This window comes from Nothobranchius furzeri, chromosome 15 (assembly GCF_043380555.1).
Source record: "Nothobranchius furzeri strain GRZ-AD chromosome 15, NfurGRZ-RIMD1, whole genome shotgun sequence".
NCBI lineage: Eukaryota > Metazoa > Chordata > Actinopteri > Cyprinodontiformes > Nothobranchiidae > Nothobranchius > Nothobranchius furzeri.
This window is the reverse complement of record NC_091755.1, coordinates 40,078,190-40,102,955: the sequence shown is the minus strand read 5'-3', so window position 1 is coordinate 40,102,955 and position 24,766 is coordinate 40,078,190. Positions and strand designations below refer to the sequence as shown.

Below are 24,766 nucleotides of genomic sequence, written 5' to 3'. Positions count from 1 at the left end.
ACAAAATATCAGTTTTTGCAAATTTGACATTGGTCAGTGAGACACATCTTAACAATCCATACGTGTTGCAGCCAGGTGAGTGGATCAGCGATGGGAAAACATGACCCAAACTTCAGTGGCAGGATGTCCACTCTTACCTGACCGACACACCAAGCGCGAATGTCTGAAATCCTACAAAACTCTGGATGCCTACAGCTGTGCTCTTTAATGGACAACTACGTTCAGGACACACTATTGCACCATTATAATACTGAAAACTTTGTAGCTATGAAGACTGAGGTTCTGCTGAGTCAAAGACAAGAGAAGAAGACCGAGATGAACAAAGTCTGGGTCATTGTAAACAAGAAAAATGACTGCATTCTGACCGTGAACTGCCCCTGCATGGCTGGGAGTGGTATGTCCTTTCTAATAATATGTTGCTATAAAATTAACATTAGCATGATTTCCACAAATAACTATTTTAGTCACTGTCATCATAAACACTTCACAACTGCTGCAGTTTAACACTGGTGCTCTGAGCGAATACATGTTTGTTTATTTGACATTTTATCCAAAGCAACGTACAATTTATTTTTTTTACTTGTAGGGCATGTCGTGACCTGTGGGGGAAACCGGAAACCCACGCATGCATGGAGAGAACACGCAACTCCACGCAGAAAGGCCACAGCCGAGTTTCGAACCTGCAACCTTCTTGCTGCAAGGCAACAGTGCTAACAACAGCGCCACCATATATATATGAGGATCCGCACGAAGGGTCGTCTGAATGAGTGAGGTAGCACACAGATTGTGTTTGATGCTGTTCTTCTAAGAAACGACTCAGTTAGCTGCAAAACACAATCTAGTGTGTTGGACTAGAGCTGGGGTGGGGAACCCTGGTCCATTGAGGGCCGCTATCCAGCATATTTCCTTTTCAACCCTGCATCATCACACTTGATTTCAATCAGCAGGTGATTGACAGGCTTCTGCAGCGCCTGATGAGCTGCAGAACATGTGAATCAACCACTGAGACGGGTTGGAGCAAAGACATGCAGGATACCGGCCCTCGAGGACCAGGGTTCCCCACTCCTGGACTAGAGAAACAACTAAAACATGCTGGATATCGGCCCTCGAGGCCCAGAATTGAATAGCCCTGAAATAGAGTGTATGCAGGGCCAAGTGTGTTGCGTAACTGCAACTAGAGAGCAAAGCAGCGCTTTAGTTTAAGGTATGGGCACATGCGTTTGAGGTATGGAACCAAAAGCTTCAAGTTGAGTTATTTTAGTCCAAGCATGGGTCTATACGGTTCAAGCAACAGGCAACAACTGTATTAGTGTGGGAACTCCAGCTATTGCAAAAAATGTTGGAAAAACTGCCAAGTCGCCTTTTTGGTAAAAGTTACAAAGAGTCACTTGAGGAGGAAGATCTACAGGTTGCAAAGCCATGATGTCACATTTACCATACCACTGTTTTTGTTGAGCGCTTTCACAAAGAACTGCATGGATCAGTAAAAATCATACTCCGTAAAACTAATAGTCACTAAATTCAACAACACATTTGAAAAAGTGTTTTTCAAATATCATGCAGCCCTGAAATAACTAGTGTTTGTTCACCTCAGTATCTGAAACGGGTCCCGATCAAATCTGTGGCAAGATTTCCAGCCAGTAGGGTTTTGTTCTCTGTGCAGATGGAGGAATTAGAATGTCTGGATGTCATAAGTGCGGCAAGGTGGAGTCAACACAGAAATCGACTTCAACAGGGTTGCTTCCAGAGGTTTTAAAAGGGGGGCCAGGCTACTTGAAGTGGAACACCAAAACCCAAATCTAGAACAGAATTCCAGTTTGATATTTTTTGCAATATGTTAAAGAAGCTTCTAATATAGACCTTCTTAGGCCCTGTCCACACGTAGCCGGGGATCTGCCAAAACGTAGATATTCTTCTACGTTTTGGCTTGTCATCCACACGAAAATGGAGTCTTTTCACACTAAAACGGATCTTTTTAAAGACTCCGGCCAAAGTGAAGATCTGCGTTTTCTCCGTTTTGGGTGTCTGCGTGGGGACAGACCAAACCGGAGTTTTAAGGTCCGCAACGTCACTTTCCGCCACAAAAAAATGCTGACATCACGTGTGCGACCTGTGTTTACACTAGCCGACAGCATGGATGCCCTCAGAGCTGCGCTCGCTTTATCAATCGTCCAAGCGCTTTTTGCTTGTTTGTTTTTGCAAGCGGAATTACTGCTCCTTGCGGAAGACCACAGACGAAGGACGAGGTTAAGAACGGGGGAAGTACTGCCGCCTACAGGTCTGGCATGTCCTTAACAACGTATTTATCCGGGTACGTGTGGACAGAGTTTGTTTTAAACGAGGTGGTGTGGATGCAAGTTTTTGGAGGGGCGGATATTCGTTTTTTTTAAACAGCTACGTGTGGACTAGGCCTTAGTTAAACAGCTTCTGTTGTGAAGCTACATTTAATGGAGATATTCAGTTTTCAGCTTGAATTATTCCCACTTTGCAATAAAAGAGCTTTTCTTTAAGCAATTTAATTTAAACAAGTCTTACTAACACGCCCCAAGCTTCCAGCGCTGTAGACTTGAAACTTCAAAAAAATAACTTAAATAGTACTGAGCACGGTATTCAATTAAGGAATTATAATTTAATAGCCGACTTATGATAAATGACTCATACTTGTATAGCACCTTTTAGAGTCAGAGGACTTCAAGCACTTTACACCAACGGTGTACCATTCATCAGTTCACACACTGATGATGAGCTACGACATGGCCACAGCCGCTCTGGATTCACACGAAAACAAAGAGATCAATCTGACAGGATAACGACGTCAAAAAGATTTCATTCATTTGCGTTAAACCAGTGCTCGTGTTGTTTGTGACTCTGAAATATAGAAGCGTTGTGGTATCTGTTTTAAAGCCCCAGAGCCACAGCGTGCAGAACCTGGACTAAAAACAACAAACATGGAGAAAACCGTCCTCGATAATTGAGTCGAAGCCTTTGATCTGAAGCGGGCAGTCTGGGGAACACAGGTGATGAATCAGGGAGGAGTCAGGTGACTACTTCATTTTATTACGGAAATGTCACAAATTTCAAAACAACGTTTACATCGGGTTTACAACATAGAAAAAAACTCGACCCTATCCGGTCTCTAGAGCGTTCTAAACAAGCTGACCTGAGATGCTCCTTCACAGTGTTCAGGTCATTAAATAATTCCACACAGCTGCTTTAAGCCGTTTCACCCTTAAACTGCAGTCAAGATGCGTAAAAAGTCTCTTGATGGAGACCGTTGTGAAAACCTAAAGAATTACAGGTGATGGATTTATGGGCCAGATGATCAGTGTCCACCTACAACATCTGTAAACATCTGCCTCTAGGCCACAGAAGGCTCACTTGATGCGATAGCTGCAGCAGCTTTCTGATGAAGTCTCGTCCCACGAGGTAGAGCATGTCAAAACTCAACGGAAAAACAACGGACCTGCTAGTGAACTAATGACAGCATCAAGAACTTACAGAACCTCCTCCCATCCAGCGCCGGGCTGCCAGGACATCATCAGAGCAGCGATTTCTCTCACAATCGTTTCTTTGGCATTAGCTTGTTCTGACCTGACATTATTCATGAAATCTCAAAACTAAATGCACACACTGATATTTGAACATTAGTGCGGTTCAAATATAAGCATAGTAGCTGTTTGGGGTGAAGCTATCCCAGCGAACACCACTTTAGAAAGAACTTTTACACGGAGGACCCAACTTCTATTGAAAGGAACTAAGCGTAAACCGAAATCTTTACAAAAATATACTCCTATTGAATAAGCAATACATTTAAGGAGCAAAACCACTTTGACCCGTGTCAATCACAAATTTAACCCATTTTCCAAGAAGTTGTCCAAATTATGGTAGCAGCACTGTTCATATCTAGAGAGAAACGAAAAGAAAGACTTTAAAATGTTTCAAACACAAATGTACTAATTACATTCAGCTCTAATCTAATTTAGTAAGGATTAGAACATTAAAGTAAGGCATCACTCCACAAATACTTACTGATTTTATTGTTTTTGACCTTAGGAGGTTTTGTCTGCGGTCCCATAACGCTGGTTTGAGAATGAGCCTGAAGGCCCTCTCTGGAGGTTGGGCAGAGCAGGCAGGTGTTGGTACAGCAACGTTCTGCCTACAGGGAAAAGGTCTGACATGAAAGAAGGCCATCTTAGATTAACAAAGCAACTGTTAACTCGTTCACTGCCAATGACGACTAAAGTCGTCATTTGCATTTTTTTTACTGTTTGAGCATCAGAACGAGCCCCCGCGCTGAGAGAACAAACATCTGAGCCTTGAAGCCGATCTTCATCCATATACGTCACAGATCACATGATCAGGAAGCAACACATCCATGTGTTTGGAGATCGTTTTGGGCCGTTCCTGTAAAAAAAGTGAGGCGCGAACCGGAAAAGCGTCTGCCGATCACAACTCAACTACGGATTATGAAAGAACGGATAACGCTCGAAACACGCGGACTCTTCCTGATGTAAGAGGTGAGTCTCCTCTTTGTTTTGGTTGTTTTGGCATCGACATCATGCTAGCGCGCAACGTTCTGTGACTCTTAAAAAAACAGTAAAAACGGTGAGAAACGCTGGCAGCGAATGAGTTAAGAGAGATAGCCTGATGCTTACCAGCTCTAGGGTTGGCCAGGCCTCTGTGACTTGGGTTTGTTGGCGTGCTGTGATAGAAGGATGCCAGGTCACTCTGTGTGCAGGAATGCAGAAGGTTCATCATACTCCACTCAGACTCCAAATCTCTCTGAACGGTCGATGGACTTTTAATTTGACAAAGGGCTTCAGATGCAGTGGATGAACCCAAGCCTTGAGAGGTGGGTTGCACACTTCTCCCAGTAACAGGCAGTGTTTTGGGCCCATCACCCGGACTTCCTCTAAACCCAGACTTTTCTCCGGTTTCAGCCAACCTGCTGGTGGAAAACTTCGGCCTCTTGCCAGAAGGTTCACCAAAACGCATTTGCGGGAAACTCCCAAATTGGCTCGAGAGGCAGAGCCGAGCAGCGTCCGAGTGCCAACCAGACCCACTTCTTCCTGGGTAACTCCTCTCAATGATCCCCAGAGGACAGGTCCTGTCCATGACAAACTTGCCGCCTGCGGTGGTTGTTCTCATGAGTTCCGTGTGCCTGGAGACTTCCTGGCTTGGATGAGAATCCGAAGTCTGTCTGAAATGCTCCTGAACACCATCTTGTAGCGGAGCATGGATGGGTGAAAGTTTTGGACCGTTGGACGGGTTACCAGATTTGTTTTCTTGAGGTTTTGTGGGTCGTGGAGGCGGAGATTTTGTCCGGCGAGGGTGCCGCCGGTCAAGCATCAGTAGAGGTGTGACATCATTTCCGTTGAGCACTGGGGGACAGCCTGTGTAGCGCTTCTGTTTGGCATTGCCTCCAAGTCCATTATTTTTGGTACCTTCTGACTTGTGTTCATGTGTCAGCTTTTTGTGCATGATCAGAACCTCTGGGTACAAGGTCTTAAAGGCACAGAGTGCACATGACACCAGATTTAAAGCATTTCTGGTTTCTGCATTGGTAGGATGGGAGAGAGACCCTTTTAAGGACAAATTCAAGGGGACATCAGAGTCCTGTTCATTTTCTTGCTTTAGGTTTGCAGACACTGGAAGCACCTCATTGTCTTCAGCGTTCACCTGAACCAGTGTCTCACTAAACTGGGTACCTGAGCTGTTGTGCGGGTCCTCAGGTGACTTGTTCATGCACAGTCTCTCTTCAGAAGCCCAGAGTTTGGATCTGTTTGGGGCCGGGCTGTCCCCAGGAGAGGGCAGTGAAGGTCCAGGTCTGCTGCACCCCCCCGCATACGGTTTGTCTTTGTGGCGCCGCTCCAGGTGATATTTCAGAGAAGTCTTCTGGGCTGCTGCGTAATCACAGTAAGCACACTTGAAAGGCTTCTCACCTAAAAAAATAAAATAAACTCTTTTAGATATGTTTAACGAAACTGATCAAGTATGTAAGAGTGGAGTCAAGAAGCGAAGGACACGGCACCTGTGTGAGTCCTCATATGAACTGTGAGGTAGTAGCTTGATCGGAATGATTTACCACAACAGCTGCACGCTTTGGATCGGACTTTGGATCGATCAAAACCATCTTCACCTTAAAAAATAGAAACACAGGAACAGGAAACGTGACTTTGTGTGCGCCACCTTGTCAGTGTGAGAGAACTCTACACGATTTACCTGAAATAAAGTTTTCATCGGTTGTCTCCTCGTGTGCTTCCTCTGCTGGATCCAGTGAATCTACTCTTGGCATCTTTGCGTCAACAGAAGATGCTGGACTCTCTCCACTCCCTCGGTCACGCTTGTGAACTCTAGAGTGGAGAACTAACTGATGGTAGGTCCTAAACGTCCTCCGACATTGCTCACAAGTGGTTGGTCGGTCTTTGGCCTTGCGCTTTTGCATCAGTGATCTCCTTGGTGGGTGTGGATTCTCAACCTGCTGCTGAGACTGGAGCTCTCTCACGCACACCTCCTTCCCAGCTTTGTCTTCTTGATCCTCGGTCCACATGAGACCCAACTCCTCCTTATCAGAAGGGCAGTCCTCGTTGTCCGTGCTCATCTCTTGGCCAACATCTTTAGTACTATTAAGACCGACTGCTATTTTGCCCTTTGTAGCAAGCTGCCAGGCCTGGTAGGTGTTAAAGGGGTCCAGCTGTGGGATCCATTTAGATGATCTCATGTTTCCCAGAGCGTTGCCTGTAGAGGCAGGCTGGAGGTTTAGGTTGCATAGAAACGTTTCCTTGTCAACACAAGATTCAGTAGCACCATCTTTCTGATCTACAGCTTCATCTTTCTCCGTCTCCATCTCTCGATTGTGGACTTTACTGTGTTCAGCCAAACTGCCATGATCTGGGAAAAAAAATCCACAAACCATGCACATTTTGTAAACGGCGACGACGGGTTCTGGGGCAGATTCCTGAGCAACTCCATTGATGGTGAAAGGAGCTTCCAGGTCCTGCAGAGCCCTGCTCTTTGGTCCTGGTTTTATGTGCATCTTCATGTGATTCTTAAGAAACCAGGTCTCTCTGAACCGCCGTCCGCAGACGTTGCAGCAGTATGTAAAGTAGTCCTTGTGCTTCCTCATGTGGGTCTCCAGCTCACCAGCATCCTGAGCCACCTGACCGCACACAATGCAGCTGTGCGCCTCCTCTCCTCCAACAAGGACACCGCCCAGCTTGGGCTGAGGCCTCTCCCCGGGGATCCTGAACTCGGCCTCGACCCGAAGCACCGTGGGTTCAGAGAACGTAGCGGGGTGCTGTGTTAGAACGTGAGGGCCTAGCTCATCTTGATGAGTGAAAGTCTGGTCACAGAACATACAGGACAGCGGGTCACTCTGTCCAGACTGAAACACGACCTTTTCGACATACGTGTGCGGCATCATGCTGAAACCGGACCCTGGGACGTTGGCGTCATTGCTACTGAGGATGCCTTGAGCTATTCCATCTGGGCTATCCACAAACGGCAGCAACGAGTGAATAGGCATCTTCATCGGAGGTTTTCTACCCTACCTAGACCAGAACCTGCAAAAAATAAAATAACACGGTATGAGTGCATTTAGGTTTTGCTCAACATTGAAACAAGATGGACCAACTATTAAACCTTCACGACGTAAAATCAGTTGAACCAACACCAGAGAGAAGTGCCCTTTCTTGTACTGAAACAGGAAATGTATCGTTTTTAGCAATCAACTACACCGACTACTCATTTCCTCTAAGAGCAGGCCACTGATACAACTCAAGGTCTTCTCCATACCTCCTACCACGTACAGTTTAACACACACTGGCTCCACATATTCTGTGGTTGACTACAGCCCGACTTGCCTCTTTAAAATAAAAGTACAAATACAACGTGGGTTCTCAAAGTAACTTCAACTAATATCAAAGAAAAGTATTTTGTAAGTGAAGTGTGTCACTCAGAAATTCAGTTAAACAGAAACATTATTAATACTAATATCAGCATCTTCTGGTCTTGGTGTGTTACCCGTTAAGGGTTAGATCACTAGGATAATGATGGGCTCATAGCCTTACTCTGGAGCGGGTTGCCAGGTCAGGGTTTTGGTTTAACTTGTGCACCTTAACAGATTTTTATAAGGTTGAAATATTATCTGAAACATCATTAAAATGTCTTCAGACTAAATGTGGTTGCACAAAAGCCAGGCTTCTGACCAGTGGGGTTCTTGCACCTTTGACAAAGTTGCATGTTTGGTTATCCTTACGCTTAGGACCAGTCACCCTTCTCACTTTTGGACTAAACCAATCATACAAACTATTTTCTTATTTGTCTTGTAAAAAGAAAAGTTGATGATGTACGATAGATTGTAAATTGTGTCCATATTTGCAGTGTTTAAAAAAAAACCCAGAAAAATCAGTTCTCCAGTGCAGTTTATCCAAATACAATCTTGCACTAAAAGTTGTGCTGATCCCATTATTTATAGCAGATTACTTTAATGTTGTCAAAAGGCAAGGAGATTAACTGCTCTGTTTGTCTCTTTGCTATCAGTATAATCTCTGTACATCACATTTTTATGCTCTCAATTCTAATAATGTTTTAAAGATGTGAACAATGCCTGATTTTAAAGCTGAAGTCTGAAATATGTTAAGAAATGTTAATTTTCCTGATTTTCCAGTAACCTGTGGGAGAGAAGGTTTCACTAATAGAGTATGTGGCCGACAAGACGCTAGCGGCAGAGTAAAGCGCGTTTTAGGGAAACCTTGTGCCACTTTAGCTCGTTCTAGCACCGCAACAACTAAATAAAACACACTGAACAGCAAACACTTATTTCAATAAAAACAAAACCACTGAAGTTTGTGTGATTTTTGCTGAAAGAGCCACCGGTCTGCAGGCCTCTGGACTAGCCAGTAGCTCACCAGCCCTGTCATGACTCTGTTTCTCCAAACTGAGGTTGTTTACAGAACTATTTACAATAGATAAGACAGGAATTGTTCCTCTTGCAGAAATCCACTTCAAAAGACATGAGCTGTCCCTTTAAGGTGGCTTTCAGGCAACTGTTGATAACAATGAGGACCTTGAGTATTCTATATTTATTTTTCCTACTAAAGGGCAGATGCATGCTTTCAGGCACGAATGAGTCAAAGTAAGTGACTCAGAGTGGGAGTTGACTTCACTAAAGTTTAATTCAGCTATTACACTTCTATATGTGTATTATAAGTCGAGCACGAGGACGTCTTTCACTTTTTTACGCCGCGCAGATCAACATATGAGCCGCTGCTCTTGGCCAAATTGTTTTCTTTACATAAAAAAAGCGGAATTCAGCCAAAATAAGAGACACGACGCCAACGCTGGGTTTCGCGTGAACATAAATGTGCAAAACACCACCACCCGTGTTGCTTTACTCGGAAAACGAGCCTAGAAATTAACTGAGGGGTCACCGCAAACGCCACAGGTTACCGCTGAGGAGGCTATGAAAGTCAGTCCACTCACCAAGCAGAAACTCACCAAACAATACCCACCAAGTCTGAGTTTCCGGATTATTAATGATAGTCGGAGCGACTTGGTGCACGCGAGCGAGCCACGCTGTGTGTGTGTGAGTGTGAGTGTGTGTTTGTGTCGCCTCTCCTTTATCCCACACTACAGCGGACGGACGGCTCACCTAATCAGTTATTTGAATGTGATTCATTATTAGTTCGCTTCGGAGAGTCCACCTCCTCGCTCCCGTCCCTCCGCAGCTGTTGGAAGTCTCACGCGCGTTCGCTCGACCGACTCTCTCGAGGTGAAAGATGGAGCGCGTGCACGACGCCCCCAACTTAAAAAAAAAACGCCAATGAGAAATCACGTGATCGCGGATGACAGAAAATGATTAGCACATCTTGTGCGTAATAATCCTGTTTACGCACAGGACGAGCGGGTTTACCTGCTTGGCACGTTTTAATATTTAGGACCAGCGCTATAACCAGAGCGGGTAAGATGGTTTTAGATGTTTAATCCTCGCCGTGCGTTCAACACGCCCAATAACAGCTCCCATTTGTTTACAGTCAGGTCTATTTTTACGTGTTTGGCTCATTTTTAGCGCCCTGCCCTTGCACTAAAGTGTCCGCGGAAAGCGTTTGAACAACACAGAGTGCTTTGGCGAGCTGACACGACATTGTTTTGGTGTAGTGCTGCCGTGAAGCTCACCTAAACTGTAGTCCTTCCACGTTTCTCACGTTATGCAGCAGATAGCATGTGGAAGTGGGGGAGGGGAGCCTCAATCCTTTTTTTTACATGAGGTTTCTTTTTTCATATTGTCCTCGTTTGTTTTGTTCAGGCTCTTCCTGCTCCCAATTACTCAAAACAGGCCTACCATTTATTAGGCACTCTTCAGTGGGCCATATATGAAATTATTTATTACTATTGTTATATGTAAAATCATAAACTTATAAGAACGCATTCCTTTAGCAACACCACTGATGTTTGAGATAAATATGTACACCAGTTTAAAATAACCCCCTCCTCCGTTTCTTACAGTTTCCAAACAGTAGTTAAACTCCAGATCTTCCATTCAATAAAGACATTTACTTACTCACACACCCTCCCCCAAGTAGCAGCAACTTCTGGGAAGACATGAAAAACTTTATCTGTAACCACTCCCAGTGGAACAAAGACTCCATTTGGCCAAACTATCTCCAGCTTTCGTCAAGGACTGTGGCCTTAAACTCTCTGCTGCTCTGCCTGTTTCCAGTCCCTGCTGCCACCCAACAGGATGGACCAAAGCTGTGTTAAACTGACATGAAAACACAAGTAGATGTGCAGGTCCATAGGACATGATCAGGATGCGTCTTTTAGAGTCATGTGTCATTAGGCTTCAAAATTCCTCATTTAATCTCTACAGTCATCACATTGTGAGTTTGAAACAGACATTGTCCCAAGTATTGGAAGACAAGCTCTGCCCTAAATAAAAACACCACTCTACCCCTCTATGAGACATATGATTCACTTTTAGGTGTTTTTGCCTCTACATCCTGTTACACAAACAAGTCTAGTATGTTAATCAAAGGCTCCACTTGTGACACGTCGAAGCCTCCTGCTTATTAGGCCTGAGCAGCGAAAGCGCTGCGAAGGCCTCTTGTTTTTCCTCCGTTTATTATTTATTATTCTTAGCCTGCTTTGAATGGCTTTTTGGGGGCCTTATCATACCCCAAAACTCACAATATTTTGCAACTTTGTCAGGCCTGGTGCAAAATTTGATATTTTAAAGGTCCCAAAAAAAATCTCAAAGAAATTGGCTGAATAGCGCCCCCTACTATGTGAAAAATACCCCCTCCAGAAACCTTAGTTTATTGTACAGTTATGAAATTTTGTACACTTGTAGTACTTAACAGTCAGCACAGAAAAGCCTCTTGCAACCATGGCCAACATCAAACAGGAAGTCGGCCATTTTGGGTTAAAATGGCGATTTGTACACATTTTGGCCGTTTTTAGGGTCCGCTTCTGATTGATTTACTCGATCAATTTTTGCATGATCGTCTCAAAAATTGTGGGAAATTGCTCAGAAGGGATGGGCGGTCAAATAGAAAAAACTAAAACTGACTTTTCTTATATGTTGAGGGGGCGGGGCCAGGTCTCGATGTTCGACTACCCTAACAAAAAATATATAAATGGCTATAATTTCATAAATGAAAGAATTACAGTTAAAAAAAATTGTGGACATTCCTCATCAGCCCCCGAAGAAAAAAAGAATGGTCGATTGATGATGTCACACAAGCCCCGCCCCCTCTGGACTAAAAAGGTCAAGTTTTACTGTGAAATTTCCCAAAATTCACCATTTCGTATAATCACCACAAACTTGTAGCAGATAACTGAAGACAAGTTGGGGTTGCTGGGCCTCACTTTACGGGAGCTTTCAAAAGACAGCGCGGCTGTGTTGGCACGGCGAAGTCAGGCGTAACGCCATGGCCATGCGATTGCCTCTCAGTCAATTCTAAAGCGATCGCCACGAAATTTCTGATGCGTGATCCTAGTATGATCCACAATAAAACTTGAGATCAAAAGTTGGTAGGCGTGGCCAATTTATTGAAATAGCGCCTCCTAGCACCCTTAAAAGTGCCAGCCCCAAGACATGCTTTGACTGAGCATTATGAAATTTTGTACACTTATGTAGTGTCTCAGGACGTACAAAAAACTCTCTTGAAGTCATGCTCAATATCCCACAGGAAGTCGGCCATTTTGGTCCAAGTACACCATTTTGTGTTTTTTGCACACTTCAAAGGTACGTCAATCCCCAAGCGCCCTTTGCCCCCATCCCCTTCTTGCTTTTGCTGAAAACTCTCAAGACAAAGCGGGAACAACTGAACCTACGGATTTTCCAAAATTCGTTAACGGCGTGGGCGTGGCTACGCCTCAAGCATTGACCTGTCACCACACCATGCTTATACTTTCAGAGCTCGCTATTGGACTCCTTTCATCTATTCAACAGTAATCTCTGCCAAATAGCAATACACAACTTGAGGTCACTTGGTCTCCAGTACTGGCAGGTTTCAAAAAAGGCAGGGCCCTGGGAGCATGGCGAAATTCGCCATCACCCAATGGAAATACGTTTGCTTCTCATTTCCCCAGTTCTCATATCACCAAAAGATTTCTGGTGAGTGATCCTAGTCTGACCCCCAATATAAATAGATGTCATAAGTTGGTTGGCGTGGCCTTTTTTCTGAAATAGCGCCCCCTATGACCATTAAAACTCTCAGCCCCAAGTCATGGTTTGACTGAGGATTGTGAAATTTTGCACACTTATGCAGTGTGCCTAGGCCTACAAAGAGTTCTCATGGAGCCATGCTCCATATCCCACAGGAAGTCGGTCATTTTGTTCCAATTACGTTACCGAGTCTCTTTCGAAGCTGGGATATTTTACTAATGTAAAACATTTTTAGTGAGGACTGTTGGCAGACTAGGAGGAAAGGTTGAGTCAGATTGAGGTGACAGATCACAGTGATAGCAGTTAAATGCACGCTGGGGTGTCTGGCGCGCATAGGCGCTCATGCGCCACCGGTCGCAGGGCTATGGGTTGGGAGAGCGTCGGGGATGGAGTGGAGGGGGTGCGGACGGAGGGCGAGCAGCTTCGCTGCGAGAGCCGAATGACGCTGCTTGCAGCTTTAATTTTCTATTGTTCTCTGACCACAAAGCTCGTGTCGAAGCTATCAATCTAGAGCGGTGGTGCGATTCCTCAGAATGATCAAACTACTGACATGTTTCAGCTTATTATAGAAAAAAGACATCAGAGTGTAAAGTGTTGCTTCTTTATCAGAGGGTTATTTATGTTTTAATTATGTTTATGTTTATGTATTTAGCAGACGCTTTTGTCCAAAGCAACTTACAAGTGATATTCGGCATGTTGCCCTTGAGGCTAACAACAACAATAACAACAACTTGACATCAATCATGGAGAGGAGGGAACAAGGAGTGGACAGTAGAGAGGGGGGACGGGTGCAGGGAGGGTGCTAGTTTAGAAGACGCTCTCTGAAGAGCAGGGTCTTCAGGAGTTTCTTGAAAATTTAAAAGGAAGCTCCAGTTCTGGTAGTGCTTGGTAGGTCATTCCACATTTGTGGAACGATGCATGAGAAGAGTCTGGATTGTCCTGAGCGTGGTGTAGGCACTGCTAGCCGACGATCCTGCGATGACCGGAGCGGCCGGGCAGAGACGTAAGCCTTTGCAAGAGGATTTAGGTAGATGGGAGCCGTACCATCTCGGACTTTGTATGCTATAGGGCTGCAACGATTCCTCGAGTAACTCGAATGATTCGAGGACAAGAAATATTCGAGGATTTTCCGCTGCCTCGAGGACTCGTTAAATAGACCATAGCTGAAAAAGACCGGCGTGTCGCACGGATTCTTTATGTGTTGCACAACGCGGTTACGTCACAGATTATATGTGCCATGCACTCTACTGCACAGCGCGCAGCGGTCTTGTCGTCTTTTCAGCTGGACAGCCGACAATGGCAGACGCCACGGAAATAAATGAAAACAAGCAAGACCAAAACGAGGGATATAGGAAGCGACAGAAGCTATCCAAGGTGTGGGATCACTTTACGTTAAAAAGCAAGGAAAACGTCGCCGTATGCAAGCATTGCAAGGTGGAGCTAGCATACCACAACATCACTTCTTCCATGCTGCAGCACCTCTTAAGAAAGCATCCGACTGAGGGCTTGAGTGGACGTGCCGAGACCAGGTAAATAAACTTTTATTTCAGGACGTAAATGTTGACTCAAATGTAGTCCAGGGGCGACGGTGGCACAGGAGTTAAGTGCTCGCCTCGTAATCGGAAGGTTGCTGGTTCGAGTCCCGCTCAGTCTGTCACTGTCGTGTCCTTGGGCAAGACACTTAACCCACGTTGCCTGCTGGTGGTGGTCAGAGGGACCGGTGGCGCCAGTGCTCGGCAGCCTCGCCTCTGTCAGTGCGCCCCAGGGCAGCTGTGGCTACATCGTAGCTCATCCCCACCAGCATGTGTGTGTGAATGGGTGAATAAGTGATTGTGTTGTAAAGCGCCTTGGGGGGTTCCAGGACTCTGGAAGGCGCTATATCAAATACAGGCCATTTACCATTTTAGTGTCAATAAAATAAATTTATTTGTTATAAGTTTGTTTTAAATTGCTGCTTTAAAATATATCTGTTAAAATGTATATTTTAAAAATTGGTTTACAACAACAACAAAAAAACCTTTGTTTGAATGATTTCCTTCTCTTCCTTAAAATTATCCCCAAATTCCAGTTAATTTTCATGAATTCCCCTATTTCTTGTGCACAGTTCCTAATTTTAAATATTTCCAAAATTCCCCAGCTTAGCCTTCCATGGAAATGTACCAAACCCTAATTACAATTTAGGAATGTTTGACTTCACTTTATTTATGTTTTGCCTTTTTTTTTCCAGTGAAGCAGTGAAACATCACAACCCGTCCTGGATAGATTTCTGCTGAAAGCACCTGCCTGCACCCCAGCACAAGCAGCCGTACTGACAGACCGCATTCTAAATATGCTGGTTACAGACATGCGCCCGCTGAGCATGGTGGAGGATGCAGGCTTCAAAGCGATGATTGCTGCTTTCCAGCCAAATTATGCTCTTCCATCTCGGACCTTCTTCACAAAGCGGTTGGAAGAAAAATATGAAGACCTCAAAAACAAGATGAAGAAAGCCCTGCAAGAGACTGACACCATAGCACTTACTGCTGATATCTGGATAAATGTGGCAACAGAGGCCTACATGGGGGTAACGTGCCACTACCTAGAAAACTGGAAAATTGTGTCTCATTGTCTCACCACTATGCCTTTGGAGGAGAGGCATACAGCTGCAAACATTGCAGATTGGATTGAGGAGGTAATTGCCAAATTCAGCATTCCACCAGAGAAAATCAAGGCTGTTGTACATGACAATGGTGCTAAAGTCATGCAACAAAGATTTTGCATGCAAAGCATGGATGGGAGCCAGTGACATGTGCAGGACACACCCTCAACTTGGTTGTGCAAAACACTTTAAAAAGCCAACGGGCTATCTCCAGGTGTGTGGGTGCAGCGAGAACTCCTGTCGAACATTTTAAGAAAAGTGAATTGGCAAGCACAAAGTTAAAGGTCAAGCAGAGGCACATGGGGACCAAAGAAAACATGCTGTTGCAGGATGTCTGCACACGCTGGAACAGCACCTATGCCATGTTGTCAAGGCTGCAAGAACAAAGATGACCAGTGACTGCTACATTGTCTGACCCAGAAGTGACCCAAAGAGGGAAACATTACCCGGATCTCAAACCTGACCAGTGGAGCCTGATTGAGGAGCTCAACCAGGTCCTTGAGCCCTTCCACTCTGCCACAGTTTTTATGAGTGGAGAGCAATATGTTACGCTTTCTGCACTTCCACATGTTGACAAAATTAAGAAATCACTCCAGAGTCAGAATCTCGAGTCACCACCTGTGGTGTCATTCCAGACTCATGCAAAAGAACAGGTCACAACAAGATGGAAAGACTTGGGTGAGTTCAAACCTGAGTCTCCAAACATCACACTGCTTGCTGCTTTTCTGGATCCCAGGTTTCGAAAACTCAAATTCTTACCTGCTGGCCAAGCATTAGGAGTCAAAAACGCATTGCAAACCATGGCACTTGCTGTCAAGCAGCAACTGAGACCTACTGGATGCAGAAATGAAGCATCCAGCACAGCAGAGGGTGCTCCATCTGCAGCACATAAAGACAAGATGACCACATCCGTCCTTGACTCTGACTCCACCAGCAGTGATGAAGAGCAGTGATGAAGAACAGCTGTCAAATGAAGCTATACAGAATGAGGTAAACATAAATAATGCTTTGTTTTTTCACCCCTTTTATTTTGGTAACAACTTCCTATAAGGCAGTTCAAATGTTCTACTAGAACAGAAAATGAATATTTTATAATGTTGAATAAGCCAAACACATTTTTAGATTTTGTGTGTTTGTTCTTTTTTCCATCAACTGTCACAGGTCTTGGCATATTTCAGAGAACAGTCCCTTCCAAAGACGGATGATCCTCTGATCTGGTGGAAAGCTAATGAACAACGCTTTCCAACATTGGCGAAGCTGGCAAACCCCCTGCTCTGCATTCCAGCTACATCCACCCCATCCGAGCGGTTGTTTTCCGCAGCAGGTAATATTGTGTCAAAGAAGAGGGCAAGCCTCAGCCCTGAGCATGTAGATGTGCTCACCTTCCTTCACTGCACAACCACAGACTCCTTGGATGGATTGTAGTTCCACTCCCCAGGCAGTCTCTTTAAAATCCTTGTTTACAGTAGCAGGACTTCTGGTGGTCCCCCGGTCGAAGTTTCGATCGAGGGGTAGTCGTGCTTTTTCTATTTTGGCTCCAACTCTGTGGAACGAATTGCCACTGAGCATTAGACAGGCTCCATCCCTTCAAGTTTTTAAGTCTCGTTTAAAGACTCATTTTTATCTGATTGCATTTCAGCGCTAGGGTCACTTGAATTGCCCTAACATTATGGTTTTAACTATTCTTCTTTTTATACCGGATGCTTGATTTTATTTTGTCCGACATTTGTTTTTTTAATCGATTGGTCTTATTCCAATATCTCTTATCTGCAATGCTGTTTGCTTGCTATTTTATGATTTTATGTTTTTATCGTGCTTTTATGCCCATGTATTGAGAATGTTTTTCTTTTAATGATGTTGTTCAGCACCTTGGGCTTCGGATAATGTTGTAGAAGGTGCTATACAAACAAAATTTGATTGATTGATTGATTGTGTGCCAAGTTACTGTCTTACATGTCAGTTCTGAATATAAAGCTGCACATTTGAAGGACAGTGTTAACGGCACAATTTATTGCACATTCTTTTTGATACTAACCCCGGCTTTCCACCGGAGCCGTCAGCAGCACGTCATAGCTGCTGATAGGAACCGCTGTGGTCAACAGAACCTTTTCCACCGGAGCCGTCAGCAGCGCGAGTCGGCCGCGTCTCAGGAGCAGCATGTCGCGGCCTTTACGCGCCGGTTCTATTTTCTACGCGCGACGCCTCTGAAACGGGTCAAGTTCAACATTTTTGGGGAAGGAAAGACAGGAAATCAGATGCGGAAATGGAGAGAAGCTCCCGAGATTTTCAGAATAAAGAACGTACTGCCTTCCGGTTGCTTTACTTTAAAAAAGGTTACTAACTGTGCGGCCCCGTGAGAAGTTATCACCTAGCTAGCGGTCTCCTTTGTTTTTCAGGTCCGTATTGGCGATTATAAAACGGACAGAACATAAAACACAAACCATGTTGTAGTTTTCTCCTGCTTGTTGTTGTGTTTACTGACGAAGTCACTCGTGTGACTTCGTGCTCTGTCGGTGACAGCTGCTCCCCTGCTGCTTCGCGTCTCGTGGAAAGGGCCAAGCAGCAGCTTACGCGAGCAAGACGTGCTGCTGCAGTAACGTGCTGCTGACGGCTCCTGTGGAAACCCGGGGTTAGGGTGATAACTGCTTTTTAGTAATTCAAAGAATATTTTTATATTTTTATGTAACTGTCTCAGGGAATGTTAGGTTTAAAGTAATATTATTTATATTTGTGTTTTCATCTCAAATGTTAAGGTGGAAGTAATTTTAGTTCTCTGATTTTTCTAAAGAAACAATTACTATTTTCCATCATACAAACACATTAATAAAATGTCATTTATACATAACATTTAAATTTGTTGTTTTCATTATTAAGTCTGTCTTTTTTTATATTGTATATTTATAATTGAACCTTAATTTTGCAGAAGTATGTTTTATTCGATTACTCGATTAATCGATCGGGATATTCGATAGAATACTCGATTACTAAAATATTCGATAGCTGCAGCCCTAGTGTGCTATTGTTAGCAATTTGAATTTGATGCGTGCTGCTAGCGGTAGCCAGTGGAGCTCAATGAACAGAGGGGTGACGTGTGCTCTTTTTGGCTGATTGAAGACCAGACGCGCCACTGCGTTCTGGACCGTTTGAAAAGGTCTCACAGTACAGCCTGGAAGACCAGTTAGAAGGGCGTTGCAGTAATCGAGGCGAGAGATGACAGTAGATTGCACCAAGAGCTGGGTGGCATGTTGTGTTAGGTATGGTCTGATCTTTCCTATGTTATACAGCGCAAAGCGGCATGAACGAGCAATAGAGGCAACATTATCTTTAATTAGCATGTAATTAGCATGTAATTATCATGTAAGTAGCATGTATGTTCTGCTGGGGTAATGATATCAGCAAGTGATTACCTTAAAGTGATTTAAGTGTCTGTTCTTCTGATTAACATGTGAATGTTGGTTGACTTATCCCTCTGTCTCTCTCTCTGTAAACACACACACACACACACACACACACACACACACACACACACACACACACACACACACACACACACACACACACACACACTCACTCAGGGAAATAAAGTGTAATTATTTGAGATACACTTTAGTAGTATTGAATGAATGATTATGCATTCAGTGGACACACGCCCTGTTAGGACGGATCACAAATGGGGGGCAGGCTGTGGTGGCTTGTTTTTGTCTTTGTGTCAGCAGCAGCTGACTGCATTGTTCTCCAGATTCTCAGTCTGGTGTATTTCATTATTCTGGAGCCTCCTCTGAAGGACACTGATAGCATGTCATCTCCATTCTCACCTCCAGCCCAGTGATGTTTATTCAGAGCTAAACCGGTGCTATTAGGAGGCAACAAAACAATGACTCGATGTCTATTTTCAAAGTGGTTTGGATGGGTAAAAACTATACACTCTTTAAACATCGTTGGTATGTTCTTACTGTGTCTAGTTTCTAATTCCATTTTTGGTCCTTTTTTAAAACACAGGAAAGGTTTCTCTTTACCTTGCTGACAGTTTTGTTTGCCGACTGCAAAACATCCTCAGAGCTGATGGTGGCGTCACTTCCTACTCCATTTATCCGCGGGCAGCAGAGGACGTTGTCGCCCTCTGCTGCCCGCGGATAAACGGAGTAAGCTGACTGCATTGTTCTCCAGATTCTCAGTCTGGTTTATTTCATAATTCTGGAGCCTCCTCTGAAGGACACTGATAGCATGTCATCTCCGTTCTCACCTCCAGCCCAGTGATGTTTATTCAGAGCTAAAGTGGTGCTATTAGGAGGCAACAAAACAATGACTCGATGTCTATTTTCAAAGTTCACGTTTTGAATATTTCCTCTTCTCTGCAGAGAAATGAATTAAATAGGGTGTCTTTGTTCTGCATCAGGAGTCCTTCTGTCTCTTTTGAAGTTTTGACTTTTTGCAGCTTTTCATTGTGCCACTGTGGCCTCTTTTGTGACACGCTGAAGTGGAAGTTACACGCACAAAACAATACAAGGCAGATTGAGCAGAAGGCAGAATTAGCTTCAGATTGGATAAAGTTAAAGGGAAAAAGTTGATGGAGTAATTAAAGTTAATCCATATCCAATTATATTGTTTCTTTTAACCATTGTGTTTGGATATAAATTAAATGTTTCAGTCTCTTTATCACCCTCTGCTAAATAATTATAATAATCATCATCAAACTTATTTAGCGCTTGTTTAGGACACTCAAAGACGCTTTCACGCACTCTCACATTCACACACTGCTAGTGATGGTAAGCTACTGCGTAGCCACAGCCGCCCTGGGGCGGTTTGACAGAGGCGAGGCTGCCATTTGGCGCCGTCGGCCCCTCTGAAAACCACCAAGACAGGCAAGTTGGGTGAAGTGCCTTTCCCAAGGACACAACAGCAAAAAAACCCTGGCGGGAGCTGGAATCGATCCCATGACCCTCTGATCATGAGGCAACCCGCTCTACCTCCTGAGCTACTGCTGCCTCAGTTGAAGGTTGAATGTAAACTATAAAGCTTTTATCCGTTTAGTCTGTTAGTACAAAACCTCAAGAACTACTGAGGTTTTATTGAAAATTCATATAATCATCTCAACATTTTAGGATTAACTTAAATCACGATAGCCACCACAAAAATAGACTATAACTAACTATAACCAGTTAATTTTACATAACTTATACAATAATATATGTATGTATATATTATTGGTCTGAGCGGTTAAGAAATTGCTTCAGCATGGAAATGGCTCTACGTTGAAAAAGCTTGTCCTGACTATTGTGTTGATCTGCTTATCTAAGTTAAAGGGGCATATATATATATATATATATATATATATATATATATATATATATATATATATATATATATATAATGGAAAATCCACCTATTGGAGCTTTTTCCCACAGCGGACTCACAGATCTTTGGCCGTGGCGGACCAGAGAAGCCCGATATCCTTGGTCAGCATACCTAGTTATGATTTCGTTACTAAGAAAGCCGGAGGTGCCTTCACTTCAGAGTCACTCTACCTTGTTTTTCTTGCTAAGAATACCTGGAAAAACTCAAGTTAGCTTTGGGTTAGTATGTAGCTAATGATCCGCTGATGTCAAAGGCCACGGCGCCCGGCTAAAATTGCTTTCGTAAAGACAGAGTCAGCCCGATAGGCCGCTTCGAGGCCCTGAATACTCTTGAAAGTGAACGCAATGATTTTGAATTGTATTTGGAAAGATACCAGGAGCTAGTGTAGTTCTGAAAGAATGGGAGTAATATGGCTCACCTAAAAGTGTGAGGAGATGGGCTGCAGAGTTTTGAACTAGTTGAAGACGAGCTATGGAGGACATATGGGTTATTACAGTAGTCGAGGCATGAAATAATGAAAGCATGAAAGACTTTCTCCAGGTCTGAGCGGTTAAGAAATTGCTTCAGCATGGAAATGGCTCTACGTTGAAAAAAGCTTGTCCTGACTATTGTGTTGATCTGCTTATCTAAGTTAAAGGGGCATTATGGAAGTTTGACAGCCAAAACATGTATAGAAATAATAAATTTCATATATATATATATTGTAAAAAGAATTGGTCCAAGCACCAGAGGTGGGAAGTAACAAACTACATTTACTTGTGTTACTGTAATTGAGTAGATTTTTTGCGCATTTATACTTTTTAAGTAGTTTTTAAAATCTGTAATTTTACTTTTACTTAAGTATTGTTTTTTGTAAGTATTGTACTTCGCTACATTTTTTATCTTATCCGTTACCGAGTAAAAAAAAACAACATTGCAAAATACTGTGTCGGCACGGTTCGCATTGGATTCAGACACAACCACAGAGAAGAGAGACGAGAGTATAAACATATACATATGTAGCAGCGTCTTAACGCGCTCGAGAGTCATCCAGCGCTTAATGAAGTGTCTATGTATATATGTCTATACTGGTAAGACCCAAACACGGCAGTGCTGCGGACGCTGAAGGCACGCACCAGAAGAACTGAGTGCTTAAGTTACGAGAGTGTTACGGGGTACCAGCGTTGCCAGATGCACGATAATTATCGTATTTGTACCATAATTTTGGGCTCTATACGATGTACGATCAATAGTTTCAAAAATCCTCAAATGTACGATAATTTCACATTGCATCTAGTAACACAGCTTTGTGGCTTTTTAGCCGAGCACAACATTGCAATGAGAAGCACAGACCACTTAGTACAGGTGATTAAAGGCATTCTGCTGCAACATACAGTGAATCAGATGAGGATATCGAGATCAGCAACTAGGTGAGTAGACTGCTTTGTCATTTATTGGGTCAATTTTTCCACTGCTGTGATGTTTTGTCGCGTGCTTTTAACCTATGTAGAAATGAAATGAATAGGATTGCGCAAATGTGTATATTGTGTCATTGCGTGGAGGTCGGAGTGGTGCCGACACACTCTGCACGTTTATAGGCATTATATTACTGGTTTTAAAGATGTTTATTTAAACAGGGCAATAAAAAACACCTTCTTTGTTATATTATATTGGAGTGAGAAGTCGTTTATAGAACGTTATTATCAAATTTATAATGTACGATAATTTGTACTGAAAAACGATAATTTAAGCCTCTCTGTACGATATTGTGGGATTTTGGATCTGGCAACACTGCGGGGTACGAAGGAAAGGATAAGAAACACTAACTGACTATTCGGATGACTGGAGGATCACTTAAGAAGATCAAAGCTTGTGAGAAGGATTAATGAAGGGATGTCTGAGCGGTCAACAGGTGAGTTGAACTTCTTAGTGTGAAGCATGTGTTCAGTGACCTTACAGTGCAATGAATGGTGGGTAGGAGAAGAAAATAGGCGCTAATGGTACGAGAAAGACAGCCTGGCCTGCCAGACCCCTCCTGTTTAATTCACGTCATACACGTCGATGCTCAATTTCTCATAAACAACGAAGACAGCGGTGGAGTTCGCTGCGGCTCTTTCCTCTGTTCTAAATGACACAGATGTCTTTAAAACCACAAGTAGAAGCGCTAAAAGCATTTCTTCTAAATAATAAAAGATGTTTGCGCCATTGTCAGTTGCTATTTTTTTTTTACTACAACTAGAAATCTACCGTGTCGTGTGGTACAGTCGGGATTTCCTTTTTTTCTGATTGGTCATTTTTGAGCTTCCTAGTCCCGCCCCTCAAGTGATCTTCCAGCTAAAAGAAAAACTCTGCAGACTGGAGACTGTCTCCAAGATGTGTCTGCCACTCTTCAGAGCCATTCAGGATGGTGTCCAAAAGCACTTTGGTGAGATGATGGAAGACGCTGCTGCAATCCTTCTTCCAAAGTTCAAGACCACCTGGACTGAGAGGCACGATATCATTGAAGCAGGTAATTTTTAATAATTTAATATCATACCTTAATCTGTTTCTTATTCATTTCAATCCTGTCAACATACTTAAAGTTCAATTATACGAGTCTGTCGACACAAATTATAGTATTTGTAAGGCATGTATTGCTAAAAACAATTCTTGTTGCATCTTCTATCAAAACTTAATTGCCAGATATATTAAATATGTGTTATGTATTTGTCATTCAACAGGTTTGATCAATATGAGAAGACACCTTGACCAGATGGCAGAGGCTGGGGCGGAGCAAGTCAAGCAACAGTCATCACATCTTACCCTCGTCTTTGTTTAAAAGTGCTTTTCTGTCCATCGGTCCCAGCGTGCTCTCTATAATTAATGCTTCTCCGGTTTCTGGTCAGGTCCCTGCTTACTTTAAGAACGCTGTAATCCACCCGCTTCTTAAAAAACCGAGTCTCGACCCCTCTCTCCATAGCAGCTTCAGACCCATCTCTAAACTTCCGTTCATCTCCAAGATCTTGGAAAAGGTTGTGGCTAAACAACTCACAGCTGCTCTTGATGAACATAACATCTATGATAGCTTCCAGTCAGGTTTTCGTAGAGCGCATTCTACTGAAACAGCTCTTCTTAGGGTCTCTAATGACCTTCTGACTCACAGTGATGCAGGGGACTGTTCTGTTCTGGTCCTGCTGGACCTTTGACACTGTTGACTATCACCTGCTACTGGAGAGGCTGAGAGACTGGGTAGGCCTATTAGGATCTGCCGGGGGTGGGGTGGGGTGGGGTGGGGTGGGGGGGTTGTTGGTCATTCAGGGAAAAGTCATGGGCTTGTAACTATAACCTAATTTATGTTACTAGTTTGCAGTGTGACTGCCTTTGCACTTCAATATGCATATTTGTTCATTTAATAAAAAAATGGCCACTTTGACATTTATACCCCATTGTCTTTTTTTAACTATTCAGAAGAGCCCGTCCTTGCGCAGTCAAAAAAGTAACTAAGTAACTTTTACCCTGACTACATTTGAAATAAGATACTTTTTACTTTTACTTGAGTACATTTTGAGGCAGGTAATTTTACTTGTAATTGAGTAAAATCTTTCCACCTCTGCCAAGCACTGAACCCTGTGGTACTCCACAAGTAACCCTGGAGTATGAAGAAGATTTGGCATGTACATTTACAAAATGAAATTTGTCAGACAGGTAGGATTTAAACCAGCCTAGCGCTGTTCTGTGACTATCTAGTTACAGTAACCGGTGCCCTCCAGCAGTGTTACAATAAGGAGGTAAACATATCACCCTAGTTAATTAATCTGAGAAAAAACCCTCTCTCATTGTGTTTGCTGACACAGCTAACTCCCCAACAACTGACAAAGTTGTTGTAGAGCAATATCCCTCCTGCTATAAGTTTATCAGGTATGAGTAATTGATTATGATCTTGTCCCTCCCCTCACATGCTTCCTTACACTTTTTCATGCCACAGAGGCTGACAGCCTCTATTTCATGGCTTACTCATTCAACCCCCCGCTAAGCATTGTTTTCACACAGTTGCATGCATTGTCCTGGGGGGAGATGCAACACTGTGGCTTAGCTGATTGTTAGCATTGCTAAGGCCAGGATTGGAAATGCACCAAGGATTGTGG

At 43.5% G+C, this 24,766-nt stretch overlaps 2 protein-coding genes across 7 annotated transcripts; one reads left to right on the top strand and one right to left on the bottom strand.

Annotated features, from left to right (window-relative positions):
* Positions 1–3,036: 3,036 nt before the first annotated feature.
* znf217 (zinc finger protein 217) lies at positions 3,037–9,779 on the bottom strand. 5 transcript variants are annotated; one of them, XM_015967154.3, is made up of 6 exons: positions 9,653–9,779; positions 6,223–7,562; positions 6,032–6,139; positions 4,656–5,942; positions 4,030–4,156; positions 3,037–3,903 (listed from the first exon to the last, which is right to left on the bottom strand). In XM_015967154.3, the coding sequence occupies exons 2-5, from the start codon at positions 7,529–7,531 to the stop codon at positions 4,050–4,052; spliced, it is 2,811 nt and encodes a 936-aa protein (XP_015822640.1). In that variant the 5' UTR covers positions 7,532–7,562; positions 9,653–9,779; the 3' UTR covers positions 3,037–3,903; positions 4,030–4,049. The 5 variants fall into 5 exon arrangements, with proteins under 5 accessions (XP_015822640.1, XP_015822636.1, XP_015822638.1 ...); XM_015967150.3 differs by having other exon boundaries at positions 4,030–4,171; positions 9,653–9,777; XM_015967152.1 differs by lacking the exon at positions 9,653–9,779 and adding an exon at positions 9,513–9,646 and having other exon boundaries at positions 4,030–4,171.
* An 80-nt stretch (positions 9,780–9,859) lies between these two features.
* Positions 9,860–18,991, top strand: LOC129164714 (E3 SUMO-protein ligase ZBED1-like). Of its 2 annotated transcripts, none has more exons than XR_008564217.2 (3): positions 9,860–14,199; positions 14,898–16,298; positions 16,470–18,991. XR_008564217.2 is itself a non-coding variant. In XM_070545221.1 (3 exons), the coding sequence occupies exons 2-3, from the start codon at positions 16,248–16,250 to the stop codon at positions 16,731–16,733; spliced, it is 315 nt and encodes a 104-aa protein (XP_070401322.1). In that variant the 5' UTR covers positions 9,860–9,961; positions 14,898–16,247; the 3' UTR covers positions 16,734–18,991. The 2 variants fall into 2 exon arrangements, 1 of the variants encoding a protein (XP_070401322.1); XM_070545221.1 differs by having other exon boundaries at positions 9,860–9,961.
* The last annotated feature ends 5,775 nt before the right edge of the window (positions 18,992–24,766 follow it).

What these genes read in the sequence shown, in the direction of transcription:
- znf217 (XM_015967150.3), bottom strand. Translation starts at nt 7,531, where the DNA reads ATGAAGATGCCTATTCACTCGTTGCTGCCGTTTGTGGATAGCCCAGAT. An exon ending in CGATGAAAACTTTATTTCAG is followed by an intron (nt 6,140 to 6,222) that starts GTAAATCGTGTA and finishes CTATTTTTTAAG; the next exon opens with GTGAAGATGGTTTTGATCGA. An exon ending in CCTGGCCAACCCTAGAGCTG is followed by an intron (nt 4,172 to 4,655) that starts GTAAGCATCAGG and finishes CTTTCATGTCAG; the next exon opens with ACCTTTTCCCTGTAGGCAGA.
- LOC129164714 (XM_070545221.1), top strand. Translation starts at nt 16,248, where the DNA reads ATGAAGAGCAGTGATGAAGAACAGCTGTCAAATGAAGCTATACAGAAT. An exon ending in ATGAAGCTATACAGAATGAG is followed by an intron (nt 16,299 to 16,469) that starts GTAAACATAAAT and finishes CAACTGTCACAG; the next exon opens with GTCTTGGCATATTTCAGAGA.